The following is a 24,630-nucleotide window of genomic DNA, read 5'->3' on the forward strand; positions in this document are numbered from 1 at the left end:
AATGAGTGAGTTGCTAGGTAACCAGAGAGTGAGTGAGTTGATTGATCCCACCAACTTTGCCATTAGAAGTTGAGCAGCTAAACCTTTTTTCTGCCTACATCTCCCAGAATGCCATGTGATTCTGGCTCGGAGTTCAGTGAATATGCTCTTTATTGACGATTCTATCAGACATATTATCTACTGGTATTGATCAGGGGTCACATGTATAATGCCATTGGTTTATTACCCAGTCCTATCTTAACACAGAACAAATCTGGAAATGGGTGTGACATTTAATGGACTTCCTTAACATTTCTGCTCAATGTTGGCTTTCGCAGAATGCTCTAGATCTCTCATGGGAACAAATATAAGTGCAGCAATTATATCTCTCAGAAAACACCACCTGTTTACCCGAAATACGCGGGAAATGTCGAGTTTTCCGCTACGTAATTGTTCTTTTAATATGTGTTGTGCTGAATGCATTAGATTTTATGTGGAGTACCACCCTGCGTAGTAAAACAGAGCTCGCTGCCTTTAAACCAAATGCAATTTACAAGTGAGTGAAATTCCATAAAACATCAACAAGAAAACTCATGAGAAAGTTTATTTGGTTGTTTTTTTTTTTTGTTTTGTTTTTTCAACTCAGCTTAGGGGAAAAAAACATGCTTACTTATTAAAAAACATATCATGTTAGGTGGAACAATCTGCATCAGCAGCAGCTGAAACAAACCAAAAGATTTCTTTGATTTTTTTGAATAGTGTTGACTTCATCTTCTTCTGTCTGACCAAACATGAAAAGATTTGTTCTGACAAGAGCCCAAACACCATCTGCAGAATGTTGCTATGACAGCTACCATAATGTCAAGCTCCATATAATCCACTTTGATGCGTTTATGCTGCCAAAGGACACGTTTTACAAGGTGTCATGATTGCATGTGCAATTACAGCAAATAAAAACTGTCCTTGAAATGGCTAACAGGTTTCCGAACCTCTAAAACGCTCTCTTTTTAATCATCCAAACTAATTTCTATTTCAGTTTTACTGCAATCAGGTTGCATCCTGTGTTTGGCCACCAAAGTGTTTTTCTTTGCATTTCATGCTGAGCTCCAAGTGTAATTAAACAGTTTCCAATAAAACGTACTGGTAACTCCGGAGCAGCGCAGAGGATTTGGCTGCCGTTGTAAAGCAACTGGTCATTTCAAACAGAACCAATCTCACGCCTGGTGTTGAGTGGAAATAAAGCAAGTAAAAGTTGAAAACAAAGTGTTGATTGTCATGATGGAAAACGCACAGTCAGAATAGAAAACAGTTTGGGCGTTTGGCTGCTGCTGCTGCAGAGTTTAATCTAATCGAGGACGTCTGTTTCCATGCCCTTTATTGTTGAGAAGCTTTGTGCATCCTCACAAGGATGAAAGAGATGGAAACCATCAGAGCCACGCAACGCTGAGGCGGCAACTTTAATGACTCCCACTTTCCCTCACGTATTATGTGTGGGAATTAGAAAAACATCAGCAGCGCTGCAGACAGATTCAGGGAAAAACTACTAGTGTGGAAAGTTCAAAATGTGTTGCAACTCCAGCTGCAACAACAATTATTTTAGTGACTGATTATTCTGACGATTAATCGATTAACCAGATTTTTTAAAAATTGGCATATTCTGCAGATTATTCATTTAAGTATTTAAGCATTGTTTATACAATATTAGAAATATATTAACAGAATAATTCAGTTCCTTTTTTATATAAAAAATAAATAAACATTTTATTGCCTAAAATGCAATAGCATTGCATTCACCTCACGAATTTGAACCAGGTGGAGCTAAAACTTTGTTACTTGAGGAGTTTTCACAGATAACGGTGTCATCATCTTAAATGCAAAATGTAAATATATTTTGTACAGCTTTAGTTTAATTACTGTCCTGAATATGTTGGGGGGTTTTCAGTAAATTGCCTTTTTTTGAGTCTGAAGAATAATCGATTTCTAAATTAGTTGACGATTATATCAATAATCGATTAGTCACAATTAATCTGATTAATCATTTGTGCCTTATTTAGAATAAACAAAAGAAAAACCTTTATCAAATGGCCCTTTTTTGGTTCTGTATACTCATGTTAACAGTTAATCAGTTTCTAAATTAGTTACTCATTGATGCATTTATTTTTCTTAATTTTTTAATGTAAATATTTTGTCTTGTTTTTTGTTTTTTAATTTTCATGTGTATTTTACATTTTTCTGTCTCTTCTTTTTAATTTATCATTTCCATTTATGACTCATCATGTAAATGGGCATCTTAAGGTTTTAGCTTCTGTCTGTTGGTTGGTTAGATCGAATCCATGCTGCACGCCACAACAAAGATGGCGACTTACAACCAGTTCATCACTGAGCTGAAGTTTACCAGTTGTATTTGAAGAAACAACGCTGTAACTCCTGACTTTATTGTTTTTGCTCTGACAGAATGCCTGTTTAGTTAGCGGCTCTCATTGACTCAAACATCAACAGACATCGATGTATTTAAAAATATAGCAGCAGGACATTTTGGACAACCAAGACAAAAGTAAAGAACAGAAGTTGTCCATCTTCTTCAGGCTCCTTTACATGCGACTTGAGCAACATTTTCCTCTGCCCAGGCTGTTAAAATGCAGCCATTACAGCTGTAAATATTGTATATGCACTACATATGATCCTCAGCACAAACAGGTAAATGCAGGCAGGAGAAAATGTTTATGGGTCTATTTCCGCCACTTAACTGTAGAGTACACAATCCACCCAGGGCTGATGAGTGCTGGAAAATAGGACGTGGCTGTGTTTCGGACATTCCCGTACTTACAGACCGCATTTAATAAGATCACGGGGATGTGCTCAGGCAGAGGCAAACAAAAGCCTTGAAAAATAGACCCTTCAGCCCAGTGTGAGGGCTAACTGGGTTTGGCCTTCATTAAGAATCCACAAAGGGACAGGTTAGGAGGTAGAGAGAAGATTAGCCAGTGTGGCTAAATGCAAAAAGCGACGGTAAATGTTGCTGAGAGGCTGCTATATATAGGATACTTTGTGTAGCATTTTACTTAGGAATAGAGTGAAAACATGGGAAGTGCATGAGTTTTATGTGTTACAGGTTTTTCTTTTGTTCAATTTGAATAAGCTGAAACAATTAATAAGATTAATTGCGATTAATCGATGATTGAAATAATTGTTAACTAATTTAGAAAACGATTAATCGTTAACTGGATTATTCAGACAAAAAAAAAGGCCCTTTGCTGAAAGAGCAACATATTCAGAGCACTAATTAAGTTAAAACTGTACAAAATATGTATACAATTTGCATTTCAAATAAAAACACCTTCATCTATAAACATGTTTCAGCTAAAACTCCTCCAGTGGTAAAGTCTTAGGTTCAAATTCACTAGAGGAAAGCTACGCTAATGCATTTCAGGCGACAAAATATTCATTTTTATTTACAAATGGATCTGAATTATTTACTTAAATATTTTTTTTATCCATTTTTAATATTTTTTTAAAAAGTCCTAAGTGTTTAAATAAAAAAATCTATAGAATGTTTCGTTTTTTTTAAATCTGATTAATCGATTGATTGTTAGAATAATTAATAGAATAATGGATTACTAAAATAATTGTTAGTTGCAGCCCTAATTCTAAATAAATCATTCTAATCTGCAGAGAAGGTGCCAAAGTTTTTACTTTCACCTCTGAAATCAGATCAATGAGATCCAGGAAGAATATTCCGGCAGCCAAACCGATGTACAGAGACGTCCCTAAACATTACTGCACATTCACAATTGATTTATGTCAGGATAAAACATTATTGCATTTTATTATAGCTGTAACCTAAGTATACTTATACCAAACTCATGTGAAAATCAACAAGTGTTTCCATTTAACGGTATCCCTCTACCAAACAGACTCCATTTATTACCAGCTCCTATAAATTTAAAAAGATTTATTTGCAAATGATCAATTTACAGCCGTTGCAAATTCACAATAGCATGTCGGTCAATAATGCAAAATATAATAAACATTTATGTCCAAAACACCCAAATGCTCTAAAATATTGAAAAAAAATATCCACAGAATCTCAGCTGTGACTTTTTTCTAAAATCCTTTATGATTCTTTTGTTTAAGATCAAATAATTACTTTCTTACCTCTCAAAGCCAATCTGCCGTATGGAGCTCTCCCATGACGAACCTAGAACAAATAATGCAAAAACATTTAATATTCAGACATTTTACTCTGCAAAAGCAAGCGTTTTATGAATTGTTTTGTTTTTTACAGACAGACAAAAGTGACAGTTAATTATTTGAAATAACAAAAATAAATCAGGAGCCTTAAGAGAGTTTAAAAATGTTTGATATCTAACCTTCCAGTACAAGCAATGCATCACAGATATGCAGCAAAAAAAATCTGCAGAAGCTGTGTGATGCAACAATATATAGTCAAAAACTGTCTGAGAAATGTTTTAGACAGTTTGCTGTATCCAGGCTGTAAAGAATTAAAGCAGTTAAAAATGGGTCCAACTACCAATTATTGTAGTAATCAATTAATTTATTGATTATTCTAAAGATTAATTGAGTAATCTAAGGAAAAAATTGGCACATCTACAGATTTTTCATTTAAACACTTAAGCATCTTTAATACAATATTTGATAAACAATAAAAATCAAATGTATAAATAATTAACTTCCTTTTTAAAATAAAATGCAACAACATATTAAAATGCAACAACATGCTTTTGTTTAGTGAATTTGAACCTGGTGCAGCTAAAACTAAGTGAGACTTCAGAAGGTTTGGTTAAAACATATTTACAGACAAAAGTGTTTACATCTTAAATGCAAAATGTTTTCATACATTGTACAGTTTTGGCTTTTTGCACTGACTATGTTGTTTGTTCAGCAAATGGGCTTTTTTGAATCTTTTATTAATTATTAATTGATTTCTAAATTAATTGACAATTATTTCAATAATCGATTAATCATGAATAATTGTTTTAGCCCTATATAAAACATCCTATGTTTTATTTTCACCAAATTGTTTTTTCTTGTGTCCGTTATCCCAGTTTACGATTAATTGATTGCCATGTTAATCCGATTAATCGTTTCAAACCTTTCTTGATACTAACAAAATGTTCTAAAAAAGTGCCAAAGTGCCATTGATGCAGCATAAACTTAATTTAGTTCCTCTTTGGGATCAATAAAGTATTTTTGAATTTGAACTGAATCCTTACATTTCTCCAAAGGTTTAGTTTTAGTGGCTCTTTCTTTGTTTAAATGCACATAACTTCAGTCTGTGACTTGCATTGACGTACCTGAATGCTTTGTTGGTTCAATGGCCCAATAATGAGGTGCTAAACTTTAGTGAACTCAGGTTCCAGCTTTGCAATGTGCAGGGAGGGCATTGCTGATGTTAAATATGCTTTAACTGAGATCGCAGACAAAGCACTTCATTTCACTGAGTTTATCTTCTGTTTCACATGAGCGGAGGCCACAGCTACTTTTTTAGGAGGGGATTGTTAAGTTAACAACTGTGAAAGAAGTCTTTGCTTTCAGAGGACGCAGACAGAAAAAGGTCACTTGGATGGTTCGATATCTCCAAAGAATTGAAACTATAAAGATAAAAGCTTAGCTTGCAGCCTGATGATAAATACTCAGAGCAGCAGGACAAAATAATGATTTAAACTAAAGATTTTCTTGAAAGAGACAAGCACTTTTCCTCTTTGAAAACACACTGTAATGTTTTCTTATTGTAGTGAAGACAAAAAGAAGACATTATTATTGATGTAGTGTCTGATATGGACACTATATCAGAAGAAATCTAGCGTTTTTTTTATGTACCGTACTGCCAGAAATGTAATGTCCCGGAAAACTGTCAGAAATTCATTACATTTTCCGGTCACTTCTTTGAATGGTTCTTGGTGCAGCGCCACCACAGGCGAGGAGGGGAACAGGTTTTCTACGGGTTTGATTAATTTGACACACTTCAGTGTAAAGCAAACTACACCAGCTGAATATGTAACAACTGCTGCAACTTTGGTCCCCAATCGAACTGAGTCTAAAATCAGGTGTGAAAACTGCCTTATCTCCTCTCCTCAGCTGCTTGGAAATAGAAACTTTTGTAATAAATCTCTGACAAGCACAAGTGTACCACAAAAACTCATATATATAACCAAAGAAGTATGAGTTTTCATTATCTGTTGTTAAAAAAAACAACAAGTATTACGGATTTCACATAAGGCAGAGTGAGTTTTGCAGGCAGGGAGGTGAACAGGTTTCTCAAAGCGATTGGTTCATTTGACTCATAGTGAAAGAGAAATCATTTTAAAGAATCAGCTTGAACAAAAATATCTCATAATTTCAAAGAGTTTCGAAACTCCTTCTATTTTTGCCAAAGCTGGAAGCTCTGAGTCTGACTTTTTTTCAACCAGGAGATATGGTTGATAAACAAGAGAAGACATTTCAGTGGGAGGCCGCTAAATGTCTTGTTGTGAAATTTAAAAGGGCAAGAAACATCTGCAAAGGGAGGCGGCCACATGACTAATCCCCGACATGGAGCACTTCACCCCGAGTCATACTGAGCTGTTAAACTTATCTGCCAAGCTCCACACTGATCCTCCCAATGGTAAAACCTCTCTGAAGGAGGATGGACGGACTTATCAGCGATAACCAGCACCAAAAAATAAAACAGAAACAACAACCATTTTTCCCCTGGTACCTTTTACAAAACTAAGATTCACATAATGGAGTCTAGAGACAATATGGAGACACAGACATCATTTCAGAAGGGAAGAAAGGAGCAAGGAGTCAAATTACAACTAACTTCCCAGCTTTTTTTTTCTAACAATCTATGTGGGAGAAATATGATAAAATCTCTCTGGATTACAATTTAGAAAAAAAGAACAGATTCAAAACTTAGTTTTCTATATATTTCAGTCTGTGGCTGATTGTTTTCACATTTCACAGGAAGAGTAATTTACAGCAGAAAGTTGAACAAAAAAATAGAAACCCTCAGACAGTGTAATCTACGTTTAGTGTAGATCGACTAAAGTAGAAAAGTAGGGCTGGACTATATGGCTGAAAAACGTAAATATAAGCGATTCATTTCAGTCAATGTCGATAATTATTGATTAGGTTTTTTGTTTGTTCTGAATATCTGAAATACTGCAAAATCATTGGTATGACTATTCCTGTTTTATCTGCAGTTTTCTCTCAATAGTCAATTTTTACTTTTAAGCCGTTATAGTGGAATTTTAAACTGCTGTTGTGCCAGTTATTCAAAGAGTTGTTACTAGGTAACCAAAGAATGAGTGAGTTGCTAGGTAACCAAAGAATGAGTGAGTTGATTCCACCAGCCTTGCTAAGCTGTCTTTCCTCTGCCTACATTCCCCAGAATGCAGTGCGGTTCTGAATCAGTTAAGTGAAAATTCGACATATTGAATATTCTATCAAACATATTGATCAGCTGTATATCGTAATCTACATTATTGATTTATTGTTTAGCTCGAGTTGAAAGTAATCTCTAATGACCTCATATCCTTTCAGAGTAAGTTAGAAAGACTTGAACTTGTATGCTTTAAAGAGAATTAGTAGGGCAATTAAATGTAATTAAAAGCCAGATCATCCAGATGAAAATAAGGTCTCTTTATGTTGTCTTAAAGACTTATGAAGGTAAGGTCACAGTACGCCATTCAAAAGTTCAAATAAAATCCAGAGGAGGCAAGCAAAACCCAGCCTGTTTGAATGAGTCCCAGATCCAAACATCTGCAACACGTAATTTCTCCCTGACAACACTAAACCTTCAGGTGTGGGAGGAAACCCCCCATCCTGAGCGTGACTTCATGCTTGAGGAATGCCAGAGGTAAAATGAGGTAGAGTCTGATCCGTTGCATGACTGGGGAATATTGTGTAAAACAAACAGAGCTCAGCACGGACACTTCTGGAAGAAAGTTTGAGACTTTCAGTCTGTCGAGCTTGGGCCAGCGTTTCACCTCAGCTGGGTACCAAAAATACCTGTCCTCCAGACTTTTTTGTCAGCATCATAAAACTCCCTTTGTGCTTCCCGGGCTGCAAACCTCCATGCAGCAGTTTTCTGCACTCTTCTATCTCTGTAGGCCAAACGCCAGTTACTCTTTTTCACACACTGTAAAAGTAAAGCATCAACAAGTGAGCAGGCCTTAGGTTCATTCACACCAGCCCTGTTTAGTCCTCTTTATTTGAAATCCAGTCCATTTGTCTAGAAAGTCCGGTTCGTTTGGGGACGTATGAACCACAAAAATGAACTGTGGTCTGCCCAAAAACATTGGTCTCGGTTCCGTTGAAGTGAACTCTGGTGCGGTTCAAATGCATATGAGAACACTAAGTGGATTGGAGACCATTCCAAAAGCAGGAAGTGGACTACAGCACAGGGTATTCTGGGCAAATACAACAAAAACAAGGATGAGAATCTAGCGCTAGCACAGTGTTTCTCAACCTTTTTTGGGCCAGCACCCCCATCTAGCCTTTATCCAGGTCCCTCCCCGCCCCCCACCAAATAATTTGTAGGCTACTTTGCACTGACTATTATTTTATTATTAATATTACTATCACTATTGTAGATGTTTTGATTTTTATGCTTGTTTCTGTATTTATCATCAAAAATAACTTCCTAGAGAACAAAAAAGCCATGGGAATAGAAATTATTTTCACAGGTGTCTAAAAAAATGCAATGAACATTCAAGTTAAAATCGGTAGGCCTAACAGCAGCCAGAGTGGAAAAAATATTCTTATTCTTTGCCATTTTCTAGTTAAATATTCCACAAAATGACCAGATAAAAGATGTTCAACATGCCAGTTTAAACTTTGAACTATTTGCAGAATGACTGAGCTCTGCAACATTAAAACATGGATAGAACTGTAACTACATTAATCATAGATCTTCTTCTCTTCAGTGTTTGTCAGTTTCTGGTGGTGCAGCTTTGTGCTGCCTTCAGGAGAATGGGACATCAGAGTATCATCCATAAAACTTCACCCACATGGCATTTATTGTTCAAACCAGAGCTTTCAGTGTAAAAACAAAAGTTCCAGGTCCTTTTAATGCCATACAAATATGAGACAGAAACATGGATTATATCTTTATATAGACCTGTCTAATGAATTATCAGATTAATAGTTTTACTGGACAGAAATTACAAAGAACAAATCTGGTTCTTAATCAAATCCTAATGAGTCAAATTCAAAGTGTCATGGAGTCATCAGCCTCATGATATTAACACTGATATGAAAAATAATATTGAAGAAATAAATATATAAAATCTAATTACAAACATAAATAAGTGATCAGTTCTTTACTGTTATGGTCTGTAACCTATCAGATGAGACAACACCATTTTCAGCTGCTGTGGTTTGCTTTCACACTGCACTGTGAAAGCAAACCACAGAGTCAAACTAATTGAAAAACCTGCTCCCCTCCTCGCCTGTGGGGGCGCTGCACCAAGAACCACTGAAGGAAATGACACAGAAACCTTTGAAGACAACACTGAACCAAACTTCCTTCTTCATAAAATGTAAACAAAAATGGAGTAACGCCAGATATCTGCAGTTGTAGGATTTTTCTTTTCTCTTTGGTAAAAGACCACAAGACATTTCTCCTATTTGTACTAGAGTCACACGTTTGTTTTGCCTGTATTTACCCAGAATGCCTTGTGCTATACAGTCCACTTCCTGCTATGGTCTGCTTTACGTTCACATATGCATCCGAACCGCACCAGAATTCACTTCAACCAAACAGAGACTAAGGTTTTTAGGCAAACCAGAGTTTGGTTGTTTTTGGTCCACAGAGTTTGATTGAAAGACAATGTCTGCCATTTGTGGACCTCACCGTTCAGTTTTAAGAAGTTTTAACCGTAAAAAATATATTTTAAACTTAGGGTTAGCCTTGCTGCTGTTAGCTGAACTCAGAAATAGCACTGACAGCTAGCATAACCGTGTTAAACAGAGTTATTACAGCTGTGTAACGTATTCATGATTATATTTCAGTAATTTTTTACTAAATAATATACTACGCTCTCCAAGCGAACCAGGCTTAATAGACAAACAAGCTAGTTTGATTACAGTGGACTAAACAGGTCTGGTGTGAATGAACCCTATGAGTTCAAAGACTTGGTTTAACCTCCTAAGATGTCACATTTCTGGGAATCAGCATTAAGGACTACAGAGAATTTTGGACAATTGCAGGAAATGTCTGGAAGTCAGAGAGGTGACAAGTAAGTCAACATGACCTGCAACAAACTCCACCCACCTGGTGTTCCTTCATGACTAACACAAACAGTTTGTAAACGCGGCTCCATCCCTGTCAAGTCAGCGCGTAGGAATGAAAGACGGCTGCACAGAAAGCCGGCTACGGCTCATCTGGTGACCATTCCCTGACCTGCCCCAACAGCCAGAGGGGTCAGCTCTCCCAGGAAAGGTTTTCTAGTTCATACTTAGCTCAGCTCAGAGATCTCGAGGTGTTTTTGGCCACCAAAAACAAAAGGAAGTGCACTAGATTTTCCAGAGGGAAATGAGCACTTCACGGAGAAGGAGAAGGACTCCCTGTTTATACTCGGCTGCCAAAAGGAAAAGCGTGTCAGGAGGACTAAATACCAGATATAGAAATCTGAGATAAGGCATCTCGTCAGAAATAGTACACACATAATATCAGACTTCCTTTCTCACTACAAAAAAACAACCAAACAAAAATAGTTTGGAAGTTTCTGCAACAATAAAATACAGTTTTAATTAATAGTTATGACTTTCAGATTCAGTCTATTTTGATCCTGACAATTCTGCTTTTCTCCCATGTTTCCTCTCACGTTTGGAGGATTATACTGTCATGGTGAGGTACAAGAATCAGACAAAAAATGTTTTTAAAAAAGTCCAAAGAAAATGTAAAATACCTTCTGAATGTCTGGAGGACTTTTTTTTATCATTATTTAAGATCACTTTAAAACATTACAAGAATGTCTAACTCCTCAGAAGCAAAATAAAAAGTGAAAATCTGGGTGATAAAAACTTTTTCACAGCACTATAAGCTAATAAATAACCTGCCGAAAATGAATATAATAGTCTCTGGATAGACGTGATTCTACTTATTATGACAGCTTGGTTATAAAATGACAAATATTTAGCCTTGTATTTAAAATGTTCCATTGTAAAAACAGTATGTCTGTAATAATTTTACCCACATTACAAATAAAAAGTCTTCAACATGGTGGTCATGCAGTAAATAAATATAATGTTCTTAAACTGTAAATGTTAAATGTTTTGGCAGCTACATTCAGGTTCAACACTGACCTGATTAATACCAGACCTGCAGAAACAAGAAATCATTTAATTCAGGGGTGTCTAAACATTTTGTCACGCGGGACAAAATCGTTGTCCCAAGTCCAAGTCCAAAACATCAAAAGTATTTTTCATTTTTGTATCAAAAGAAAAGCATCTGGTTTTCACTTTCCTTGGGTTCACAAATTTAATCTCAGCAGAGGTACAGGATTTGGGTCACATTCTTTAAAAATGCTTTCTGTGATTTGTATGCAGCACAGTTGGCTTTTCAGTAAAAGTTTCTGAATAAACTCTACTTACCATAAAAGTTTGGTTATAAAAAGACAAATACTTTGTGTTGCATTTTACATTTTAAGAAAATTATGTTGATAATAATTATACTCTGATTAAAGCTGAGCACAGTTGGTGGAATCAACTGACTCTCTCACTCTTTGGTTACTTAGCAACTCTCTCACTCTTTGGTTACTTAGCAACGACCTGCTGAGTAACTGGTGCAGCAGCAGTTTTAGGTTTTGCCACAATACTCCCTACTTAAAATAAAAATAAAAAACAATGACATGGAGTGAAAACTTAATAAAACAGGAAAAGTCGTGCCACCCGTTATTTATATTTACAACAAAAAGCTAATCAGTAATTATTAAGATTGAGAATTATCAATATCAACTAACATGAACTGATTGTATTGTGATGCATTTTTCAATCCAACCCTAACTGAGCATTATAGTTTTAACTGATTTGAAATACATTTAAAGCACTACAAACCAATTCCCTCAGCAAAAGACTGTTTATGATTCCACAGTAAGAAACAAAATTAAACAAAATCCTGCCTCATAATTACCCAAAAACATCTTTAATATCCTCATAAAATAACTTTGTGCACTGGCAAGACAAAAGTAGAACTCCTTCATTTTAACACCTGAACATGAACATAAAATATGAGATCATTAAGTGAAAATTGCAAAGTGAGATAAAGGAGACAGAATTTATGATGTGCAAAAACAAAAACGTTTCACTGCCCCTGAGAATCTGGTAATAAAGAGCATATTTAGCCTCTGAAGGGCTCTGTATGTCTCCACCTGAGGTGATAAGGTTCATTCTGCGCTCCAAGTTGGCCGGGATTCAACCGAGCAAAGCAAGCTCCTCTCATTAGAAAGAACAAGTCATTAGAGCACAAGGTCAGGCTCTGTCCCCGTCTAGACACATTCAAATTTTATAGCTTGATACCGCGTCTCTTGAGAAGCCCAGAAGCCAGCTATTAACACCTTTCCAACAGTGGATGAGTAGCTCATTCTGCTTGCAACATTTTAGTTTTTTCATCACCGTGTGGTTCAAGGGAGTAAATGAAATTCAGGGAAGGGTTGCGAAACAACACTGCGAGTAAAGGAAGTACTATTAGAACTCCAGGAGACCAGTAACTACTAACCTGTAAGCTCCAGAAGGAAAATGTTGGAAGATTCAGAAAGTAACATTTGTTTTCTTGGACAGTAACATTTAAAATAATGGGCCACATTGACACACGATTAAGCTTTGACCTAAACCAGTTAATAGCTTTATCTGTACGGTCCAAGAGAAGAAACTGATAAATTCCAGAAAGTGACTTTTAAGTTTCAGAAAAACTAATGTTTAAATCAGTGGTGGGCATACTTCCACTAATCCGCTAATAGAGGAGCTAATTTTTTACTTAGCTCTTCTTTTGAAAAACATTAGCTTCCCCTAAATCCATCCATCCATTTTCTTGACGCCCTTGTCCCTCAGTGGGGTCGGGAGGGTTGCTGGTGCCCATCTCCAGCTAACGTTCCGGGCGAGAGGCGGAGTCACCCTGGACAGGTCGCCAGTCTGTCGCAGGGCAACACAGAGACACACAGGACACACAACCATGCACACACACACACTCACACCTAGGGGCAATTTAGACAAACCAATTAACCTGACAGTCATATTTTTGGACAGTGGGAGGAAAACGGAGTACCCGGAGAAAACCCACGCATGCACAGAGAGAACATGCAAACTCCATGCAGAAAGACCGGGGCCGGGAATCGAACCCAGAACCTTCTTGCTGCAAGGCAACAGCTCTACCAACTGCGCCACTGTGCGCCCCTCCCCCTAAATCAACTTTTCCAAATAAATTATACAGTGTTAATTTAATTGGCTGTGTTATAAACTTTAAATATATAACAAATGACAAAAAAAAATGCTATAAACACATGAATGATGCCAACTCCAAAACACACAAACAAAAGCAAAAAAAAAAAAAAAAACAGTGCTGCAAACGAGAAATTCTGCAATTACATTAAACAGAAGCCAACACCTACAACCAACAAAAGAAATTAGGGCTGCACCAGGGCGAACATTTAGACAGATATCAATATGTCAATATCCAATGTAAATATTGATGTTATGGCCAATAACCTCAGTTACTTTCCAGGAACAGTTATCAGTTTCAAAGTGTTACAAAAGCATTTTAGAAAGTAAGTTACTTGTATGTTTTTAAATCAACCTGCATAACACAGAAACTACAGTTTAGGTTGTGGTAAATTAAAACTTTCATAACAAAAGTTGTAGAAAATTCAAGAAAATATAAAAGCATTGGGCATATTTCTAAGAAATATGAACACTTTTTTTTTTTGCTTCAGGCTGTGAAAAAGCTCCACCTTCAGTTGCAGAGGTCAGAGTTCAAACAGAAACCAGCTTGCAGGATTAATGAGACACACATGTCTGACATGAAGAAACACATGGCAAAGCTGCAGATTTCCTCCATTCAGGGACACAAACCACCAATATCTGGAAGCAGTTCAGCCTGAATTAAAGCATCGGCTCTGCTTTTGTGTTACTGTCGGAAAATGTAAATACCAGACGGATCTGTAGTTTATCAAACTAAGATGTTTTCTCATCTCTCTTTCAGACAGACAAGAGCAAGGGAGGGACCTTCACACTGCAAAAACACAAAATCTTACCAAGTATTTTTGTGTGGTTTCTAATGCAAATGTCTTATTACACTTGAAATAAAACACAACTAATTTATAAGTAACTTTTCAGCAAAATTGTTTAGAGAAAATAATTCCTTCACTGCAAAAAAAGTAATTGAAAGTATTTCATTTCCCTTTGGGATCAATAAAGTATTTTTGAATTAAACTCAAAATCTTACCAAATATTTTTGTCTACTTTTTAGTGTAAATATTTTATCACACTTCAATTTAAAACTAAACCAACATACAAAGAACCTTTCAGCAAGGTGTTAGTTGTTTTTAGTCAATAATTCCTTAATGTTGGTGAAAAAGTATTAGTTCAAAAGACTTTTCACTTTTAACAAGGTGATAATGTCTGATTATAATGCAAGAAAATCCTATTAAAATTAATATTAAGGAACTACTGACTAAAAACAAGCTACTATGTTTTGCTGAAAAGTTCCTTGTAAGTTAGTTTTGTCTTAATTTAAGTGTACTAAAATATTTACACTTGAAACTAGACCAAAAATACTTGGTAAAATTTTGTGTTTTTGCAGTGCATCTCTCAGGTCCGTTCTCAGGTTATTCCAAGTGCTTCGGTTCCTCTGCACACAACGGCGCTCTGCCTTAAAGCTTCGACCACAAAGGCTGCAGTGTACTCACAGCTGAAGTTGGAAGAGATGGAGTTGCCGGCCAGGAGGCTGTTGACGGTAATCTGATAGATGATGTGCAGCAGCAGGAAGGACATACTGGTGAAGCAGAGGGACTGCAGCAGACGCCCTGTGTGGCCTAAACAGGAAGAAGGAGTACAGTGAGTTCAACACGGTCATGCAAGAATTTCCTTTAAAAAAAAAAAAAATTATTGGTATTTCTCCGTTTTTAAACAGCAGTTTTTGAGGAATGCATTAAAAATGTGCAGCTGGTTTCTATTGATATAATGTGCTTTACACTGAGACGGCAGCAACTGGGAGGGATTTTACAGATAATCACAAAACATATCCTGGCAAAAAGCTGGCACGACTGAGAGAAACTAAATAAACATTCTGGTGGACCGCAAGGCCTTTACGTCTCTGATTCGCTGTCAGAAAAGCAGAACCGACTTTTATTCACCACTGATTTGGCTTCTGGTTTTGGTGACTGATGTCACCACTTGAGGTTTTGTTTTTAAACACCTACACTGTAAAAACAACGTTTGAACAAGCATTTATTGTGTAGTTCCCAATGCAAATATCTTATAACTTCCAAGTAACTTCAGCAAGATATAAGAGGTTGTTTTAAATCACTAATTTCTTAATGTTAATTTAAAAACTACTAATTCCATTGGTAGATTATTTCACTTATAGCAATATGGTTTCCCATGTTATGGATAATCTGCCATACTCTTAGAAATGGCTGTAAATTTACAGTAGAATTCTAGCAGTAACATACTGTTATTAGAAAATACGGTAGAATATTGCTAAATTGATGTCTTCTTCTGTTGTCACAATCTAGACTGACGACTGGCAGTAAACTACCGTAAAATGATTGTACAATACTAGAGGTGTGCCGATCGATCGGCCACCGATCATAATCAGCTGATTTCCGTGAAAAAGTGTATGATCGGTGATCGCCGATCACGGTCTCTTGTTGCCGATCACACAAACCGATCACCTGCATCTCATTTCGCAGCCTGCCTGTGCAGCTGGTCTCTTCTTTCCTTCACACTGCTCAAACGCCAACAAATCCTAAGCAATGTGGAACTATAACGCACTGAGTGACTGGGGAAGTTTGCGTGCTGCGGAGTAAAATTGAAGCACGTAGGGTGAAGCACGTCAAACTGAATCTACACGACGAATCTAATATGGCATAAAAACAATGCCATACTTGACGGAGTTTGGCTACATCGAGGCTCACTGCAGTAAAAATGACATATGGGGGATCCAATAGCAGGTAAAGCAGCGCACAGCTACAAACAGTCACCCGGATTAGCATGACGGTCAGAAAGCTAAACAAATAACCCGCAAAATTATTTAAGTGTAAGACGCTGGTTCTGCTCTCGCTGTTGAACCGCTGCTACGCGCTTCTGCTCCACCTGGTAGTGACTCTCACACCGAACCTCTGTTTAAAGTTGCAGCATCTAACCTAAAAAAATACATTTTACATACGTATTAAAACTTTCTCTGTCCTAACATGAGGCAGATAATCTCTGAAAAAAGAATCGATCTCCTCCCTGTTCTGCATAATTACGCCGCTCAGTCAGAAACGGCCACTCAGAACTAGCAGTAATCAGCTAGCCGCCATGCTATCAGGAAGTTTTCATTCAGTAACTCTGGATTGTTTATTGTAATGGATCCTGTATTTGCCTTTGAATGTTAAGTTTTATACTTGAATTTTTTGGCAATGTTGAGAGGTTTTATTTTGACTCTTTACATTATTTAGCCTCTTCAGAGCCTTCATGTGTTATCAGTCTGTTAAAGATATTACTGATAGCAGTACAATTTGCACAATGCCTGTTTTGTTTTGTTTTGGTTTTTTTCTTGGAAAAAGCTCTTCAAAAGCTTTTATCTAAATTAACGTGAATTCATGGTTCCTTTTTCCACATAATGTAAACGTAGTGCTTATGATTTTAAAAAAATAATTACGTAATCTGTATCGGTGATCGGCCCTCATGGGTGATCGGAATCAGAATCAGCAGAAAAAAACCTGATCGGCAGATCTCTATACAATGCAGTTTTTTTCCTAGGCAAGACATTTTACTTGTATTTGCATCTTAGAGAACCAGCATTTAGGTTCAATATTAAACGGAAGGAAAAAATACTTTCCATAACAACTCTTTTAGGGAATTAATCGAAATCTGCAGAGCATAATCAAAAGTGTTAGATTACCAGTGTTGGTGTTTTATATTAAAATACAGTATTAATTAAACACTTTAGTCAAATTCTAAGATAGAATTGTCAGTTTCCCTAAAGAGATGGTGTTTCCTCGAACCACACTCCGTACCAGTAAGTGGTGGTAAAGCTACCAACAGTTTGTTGCCAATCGCCAGTAAAACTAACAACAATAGGAAGATGGTGTTTCTGTGACATGACATGTTTGCCCGGCATCTTGTCTGGAGCTAATCATAACAAGGTAAGTTCCATGTTAAGATTATCATGTTTTTGATTATTTTTTTATGAATGTATTTACTTTCTGTTTGCGCAGGAGTATTGACTTATGCTTAATGTAAGTTTATTTGTTTGGATATCACGGTGTATACGACTGTTTAATACAGGTGTGCTCAAGTCCAGTCCAAAATGTTTTTGTCTCTATACATACAATAAATATTGACATATTGGCTGCCTCTTTTTTTCTTCATTAGTATGTCATGTTGGTGTTGAAGCCTGTTATGATGACTTCAACACATTCCTTCTGACAGGTTGGCAGAAGAAATGCTTTCAGAATGTTTCTATAAGCTGACCAATTTCTATAATGCCTAATGTCTGAGTTGTGTTCATGGTAATTATTTCAGACATTTTTACGCTTTATGTCAGTGTTTCTCAACTCCGGTCCTCGCTCCCCCCTGCTCTGCATGTTTTAGATGTGCCTCGATTCCAGAACAGCTGATTCAAATGATTGCATGACCATCAAGTACTGCAAAAGCCTGTTAATCACCCAGAGATACAATTCAGGTGTGTGGCAGAATCCAAAACGGCTCACGTCAAGCTGTGGACCATGTTGTCAGATAAGTGCAGGTATGTGGTTATTCTAATGATCCTACTTCTTTGTAGAAACACTTTCTCATTGGCTTTGTTTTCTATCTGAATGTAGCTGTGCTGCTAAATAAATTTAATAATTTTTATTATTCGTCGTCTTATCATTATGTCAAAGATGCAAGCCAGTGTTGACGCCTTCCTCATTGCTGTGAAACCAGGACAGCCCTTCCTCCTGCATGTTGGTGAAAACAAGAGCAGCACCAAAGACACTTCACCATCAGTGATCACAAGATCATCCAAGGAAGCTTTTGATGAACTTTCAGAGCACACTTCACCTTCAGTGTAAAGTACCATGAATTCCTCTACAACTTCTGTACAGCCTACAGTTTTCAACATTGATGGGACTTTTGCATGACAAGTGAGGAGATGAATATCCTTGCTTTTATTTTACCTGGCAGAGTGGGCAGTCTTTATGATGATCATTTAAATGCATACTGTAGCAATAAGAGGATTTGTTTTATGTTCTTCCAATTAAGGACTTGGTTTATTACAGTCCCTATGGCAAGCAGCTTTCTGCATGGTCAGCATAGAAGGCCATATTGTCTTTGAGAGGGTCCAGCCGACATTCCAGACAGGACAGCGTTGTCCATCTTCCTCATCTACATCTTCAACTTCCAGTATCAACATGAGGCAGCTAAGACTCTGGAGTTCATTCAACGGTAAAACCACTCCTATGATTTTTTTACAACGAGCAAAATACAATGACATGGTTTTAAAGCAGGTTATGATTAACCTTTGACAAAGTTGATGTTTTCTCTTTACATAATTAAAAACGGCTTTATATATATATTGTACCTGCTGTCTTCAGAATGCCACACCATTTATATTCTCAGGAATTTTCCCATTTTTGATCGTTTTTTAGTCGCTTCATTGGGATTAACCCAGAAAGGGGCACAAAAGCTGGTCATGGGAAGATGGTATCCAAAAAGACAGGAAAGAAAAAGCAGACAGTGAATGTTCAGGTTTCCACCCTCATCAAAAACCTGACGGACTTTGAGTGGCATCTCTTTCAGGTTAGTTGTTGTTCTTTTCTTTGCTTTGAAATATTTCTGCTTCTATATCATTTAGGATCTAAATTGTATTGTCTTTTCTTTTTCCATGTTGGACGGTGCCTTCATCTGTATCTAATAAAGTAAAGTAAAGTAAGAACTATGTTTTTATGTTCATAAGATTGTAGAAATTAATGAGTTAAACCCAGTTTATCTCGCTGTAAACTGAAAGTATTACATTTTTATTCCAGTGTTGGTGAAACTACATCTCGACTTTGAAGGCCTATTTTTTTTACTAGTTCTATGAGGAATGGTTATGTGTTATTTGTTTTGAATGTTTGAACATACTGGAAATATATATCTGGTTTGAGGCACAGTGATGCTTTTAAATAAAAATTCTGTTCTGAAGGTTACTTATTGCATCCTCTTTTGTGTATGTGAAATTTTATGGTGGCCGATCGAAAAATTTCCGTTCTTATGAAAGAACTGTAAAATTAATTACGGTACAGCGACTGTGCATTTACATTAAACGTCTGCCAGTATTTGACTGTAAATTTACAGGATTATTTCTTAGAGTGCAGTGGAACCAGAACTTTTTAAAAATCAGTATTAATGAATTATGGACAGAAAACAAGCTTCATTTCTTGCTGCTAAGTTACTTAATAGGCATTTTTGTCTAGTTTCTAGTGCAAATATCTTAACACACTTGAACTGAGACAAAGCTAACTTGCAAGTAACTTGTAAGAAATTATTTAGGAAAAAATATTTCTTAATATTGATGGAAAAAGTACCAACTACATTGGAAGACAATTTCTCTTATTGCAAGTCATTTTCCCCAAGCTATAAGTGAAGTAATCTGCCATAGGAACTTGTATTTTTTCATCAATATTAAACATTTATTGACTTAAAACAAGCTTTTATATCTTGTTGAAAAGTTACCTGGAAGTTAAGTTTTGTCGTATTTCAAGTGTAATAAGATATTTCCACTAGAAACTAGACCAGAAATACTTGGTAAGTTTCTGTATTTCTGTAGTGTAAATATGTTGAATGACTTTGTTTCTTCCCTGATTACTGCAGGTAAAGAACGTGGGGGAGGGAGCCGCCACAGCTGCTCAACACATGGCTGCTTTATGGTGCACCTACAGGTATTTGGGATAATTTCCGAGCAGAGAGCCGTTCAAACCAAATGAAAAGTTCATTTATGTTAATATTTTTTGATAATTCTGAAAAAGTTTAAGCCTTCTGTTTGAGCTGATGATTTACCCTGATTAGATGATCGTACATATCTGCTCTCTGCGATCCAGCGGTTAATAACGTGGCACTGTTTTCTTCTCATTAAGTTTACAGCATCCGCATGGCGGAGTTTTACTGTGCTGCTGTGCAATATCCTGAGTAAATGGAGGCTCCACCACTGAGCACAGCTTCCAGAAACTCTACAAACCTACAGAGAAACGTTCCAAAAATCACATTTACAGAGTTCAGAGGTACTGAGGGAGGGAGGGATGAACAGATGGATGGATGAAGGAACGGATGGATAGATGGATGGATGGATAGATGGACGGACGGACAGATTTACGGACTGACGAATGAACGGATGGATGGACGGATGGATGGATGGATGGATGGATGGATGGATGGATGGATGGATGGATGGATGGATGGATGGATGGATGGATGGATGGATGGATGGATGGATGGATGGATGGATGGATGGATGGATGGATGGATGGATGGATGGATGGATGGATGGATGGATGGATGGATGGACGCCATTTTCCCATTTTATTTTTGATTTCCATCACCTTTAATGAAACCAGTGGAACCAGTAAAACCAGTGAGTCTTTGTTGATTTCTAAATCTGCTCCAGCGCCTCTGGGCTCGTTTCTGCTCCATCTTTCCTTGCAGCTCCAGAACAGTTTTGGTTCTGTGTCCGGCGCTCTGGTTTCCCCTGAGAAGACGTTTTATAAGCTTCCCAACAGAAGCCATTGTTCAGTTGCTCCTCCTCCATCATCACACTGAGAACTGCTTCAGTTGACAGCACTCAAGCCTAATATAACTCCATAGTCTTCAGGGAAATAAATGGGTTTTAATGCAATTTGTCTCAAATTAAAAATTCTGTGCCAGGTTTAACAAAGTGGAGAAAAAAGTGCTGTTAATGTCAGAAAAACTTAACAAATGGGATTTAAAAAGCAAAACTGGGGTAAACATAAACACAATAAATCCACAAAAACACTCATCAAAAATATACACAGGAAAGCTTCTCTTAGTGAATCAGTCATGTTGGTATTCATTTAACAAGGCACAGGATGTCTCATGTAAGGGTCTTAAAAGTGTATTAGAGTAATAGTTCACATTTTGTTCCTCTCCATCGAGAATTAAATATCTGGAAGTCAAATAGCACAGTTAAAACCAGAGTTAATATCCAAACAAGTTGTCTCTAAAGCCTCAGAAACTGACACGTCCTGGAGGGCAAACTGAACTGTTGTGGCTTTTTAAAGGACAACTTTAAATTTAATGAATTATTCATGCCAAACATTTGGTTTAAATTAGCCCAACAGATTTGACTGCTGCTCGTCCTTTAGGATCAGCAGGCGAAATGAAACAGACCATCAAAACGCAGCATTAAATTCACTTAAATCCCAAAATAATTGAAACAGAGTGGGCTGTGTCTTCATCCCTTACTTTTTTATCATGCTGGTAACATCCAAAATATAGGAAAACAAAAACAATACCCAGTAAATTTTGACACTAAGGATTTTAAAGCTCATTAGAAATAATTAATTAAAAGCAACTTTTGTGGAAAGATAGGAGTAGTTTTACTACACTGTACGTTTTACTTTTACTTGAGTAATGTTATTATGAAGTATAAATTATTGCTACTCTTACTTGTGCAACATTTCCAGACACTTTACCCACTGCCAGCAACTTCACATAATGAGGAGCAAACAAGTTTTAACCAAAAATGTATGAAACACAGAAACACACCTACAATTTATGTTGAGGTGAGACCTCTTGTTGATACACAAGCTTTGTTTTTTAAACGTTATTTTCCATCTTCTGGGCCAGTTGTTTCTTTTTTGTGTATTTTTATGATGTAAAGCAACTTGGAACTGCCGTATAGCTGAAATGTGCTCATAACGTGATTGATTGATTAGGTGAAAAAAAGAAAAAAATACATTATATATTATCAGTATGTGCATTTTCTACGGTAAGCATTAGTTTCATACATTTTATTTGGAAATGCGTCTTTTCTTCTGCCTTGACTTATTTTGTAATTATGCTATTGTATAAATATATATATTTTTTTGTCTTTAAAATGCCAGACTTAAAATACAGAGTCTACATCAACAGTAGAGACAAGCGAAAATCACACAGGATTTAAATGTCTGAACAAACAGCCACTCCTTGAAAACCACAATTGGTTTTGGGAAAAAATCTAGAAGATATGAATTTACAAATCCTGACATTTCAACTAATATTGCAGTCTATGGGCGGGATCCTCTCTCTGTTCTGCTGGGATTTATGGAGGTAAATTGGTGCCATAAAGTTTGTTTAAGGTGATCCATTAACAGGTCAGGTCTATCAACTATACAAAACATCTTCATTACATGTTTTGAATAAAATCATCCGTAGATAATGAGATTTCCTTATATGATATTTTAGTCTGCTGAGTTCTGCTTATTTTGAGCTCTTTTCAGAATGAACTGTTTTAGGGTCTCTGTCACTTTAAATCCAATTAAGCTGCTGCTGGACACGCCCGCCAATTCAACGTTTACACTCTCACTTGAAAAAGGTGGCAAACAGATACGCAGTTATACAACTCTACATCTTTAAAAAGCATTAGTAGAGCCTCCCGCATAACCAACAAGAATGTAGTAACTGACTTCTGGACGGTTAAGTCACCACTCAACACTAGTCTTTTCCAGCAGCCATTGTACAGCACATGCAGAAGTAAAACCAGCTGAACAAACTTGCTGGACCTCCGCTTGGGTTGCTAGGTAACGGGATGGGCTCAGTGTGACTTAAGGTTTTTGAAATGGGAAATTTTCCAGACACCAAAATACATTAACTTATTGCCAAAAAAAACTTATGAGCATTTTTTAAACACTGTTTACAGAAGCAGTAGAAGTTGAAGTATAAAAACAGATAAAAAGTGAATTTTGCATTATAGGTCCACGGAAGAAACTTGTAGTTTTAGGATATTTTCAAAGCTGTGGATGACAGCTGAAATTTGAAACGGAAGACATAAATATTTTTCAGCTTTATTTTTATTTTTTTTTGTGTGTGGTTTCAACAATAGTTTCAATTGTTTTATCCAAGTTGAACATTTTGAGCCCAATTTTATGGCCTCACTTTTAACTCCACAGAGATTTGACAGAAAAGAAAACCACAATTCCCACGGAAATAAAAGACACAAATAAGTCATGTGTAGCTTCAATACTACAAAAAAATCCTTCAATCTGTGGTGATTATGACAAGAGATTATAGTTTTTAAAAACAAATATTTAGCTAAAATCCAGAGTTTATTGTGCAAGGCTGACATCACAGCCGTTTCCAGTCAGAAGTGTTTCCCCGACTGTGGTCCTGTTTGCTGTACCTTCCTCCCAGCGGCGTCTGTCATCCTGCGGGCCGTCCCTGATGACAGACAGCTGAGCCAGAGACAGATGGGATACAAGTCCGGACCGGCTGAACCCGATCAGTATGTCACGCTTTCCAACGCTCTGGGTGTTTTTACTGCTGCTGTTTTTGTGATCTGGACTGGGCCGGTGAATCACTTCCACAATAAATACATCTAATAAAAATACATGTAAAGGGGAAATGTAGTCTACCTCAGGCTAATTGTGTTGAATAGTAAACAAAAGACTATGTTTTTTATTGTATGACATGAGGTGATCCGCAGAGTATTTATATTAGTTTTACAACACTGTTTTTTTTCTGAGTGACTTTTGCCTTTGTGGCTTGGCTTTTAACAGAACTCTGCTTTGGTTTTCAAAAGTCATCTTTATTTAAATCTGTCAATAGTTAAGCTTTTCTATTTTAGTTTTATAGGAAAACAAAGAAACACCAGTTTATTTGGTTTGGGTTTTTTGATCCGATTTAGACCTCATTAAATAAAATTTGTCTGAAAAGAAAAACAAATTGAAAAAGTATTGAAGGGGCATTTCAGATTTTTTTGTAGTGGGATTTCTGTAGAGGTTGTGAAGAGTAAATATCTTAATACCTCTTCATTTTGATCAAGCAAAGATAGTTTTTTAATTTTAAAACTGCTAACTGTTGTTAACTACTCACTGGGAGTTAATGCTTTGTAGTTTGTTTAGGGTTATTTATTGTATTTTATTGTATAGAGGCAGAAGCTGCTGAACTGATGTTAACCACAAACTTTATTTCCTGTTTTTGTTGGAATAAATACAGTGAAGCTCAATGTGTCTGTCGTAAAGTCAACCTATTGGAGCTGAAACGAAGGGTTACACTATACATATATAAAGCTCTGGGAAACTTAGGAGGCCACTTAAAATGATCAGTTTCTTTGATTTTACTCTTTATAGGCATATGTTTAAGTAAAATGAACATTGTTTTTTTATTCTATGAACTATTGTCAACACATCTCTGGAATTCCAAGCAAAAATTTAGCATTTATTAGCAGAAAATGAGAAATGGTCAAAATAACGGGAAAGAAGCAGAGCT

General features: G+C 36.6%; 1 protein-coding gene across 9 annotated transcripts in view; it reads right to left on the bottom strand.

The window, feature by feature from the left end:
• The window catches only part of piezo2b (piezo-type mechanosensitive ion channel component 2b), a 125,940-nt gene that overhangs the window by 83,617 nt on the left and 17,693 nt on the right, over positions 1 to 24,630 (bottom strand). For all 9 annotated transcript variants that reach the window (XM_008434600.3, XM_081597931.1, XM_008434601.3 and 6 more), the window contains exons 3-4: positions 14,889 to 15,014; positions 4,135 to 4,177 (exon numbers count right to left, since the gene is read on the bottom strand). In XM_008434600.3, the coding sequence (XP_008432822.2) occupies positions 4,135 to 4,177; positions 14,889 to 15,014 (169 nt within the window). The remainder of the gene's footprint in view (positions 1 to 4,134; positions 4,178 to 14,888; positions 15,015 to 24,630) is intronic.

This window comes from Poecilia reticulata, chromosome 17 (assembly GCF_904066995.2).
Source record: "Poecilia reticulata chromosome 17, P_reticulata-male-v2, whole genome shotgun sequence".
Classification (NCBI taxonomy): Eukaryota; Metazoa; Chordata; class Actinopteri; order Cyprinodontiformes; family Poeciliidae; genus Poecilia; species Poecilia reticulata.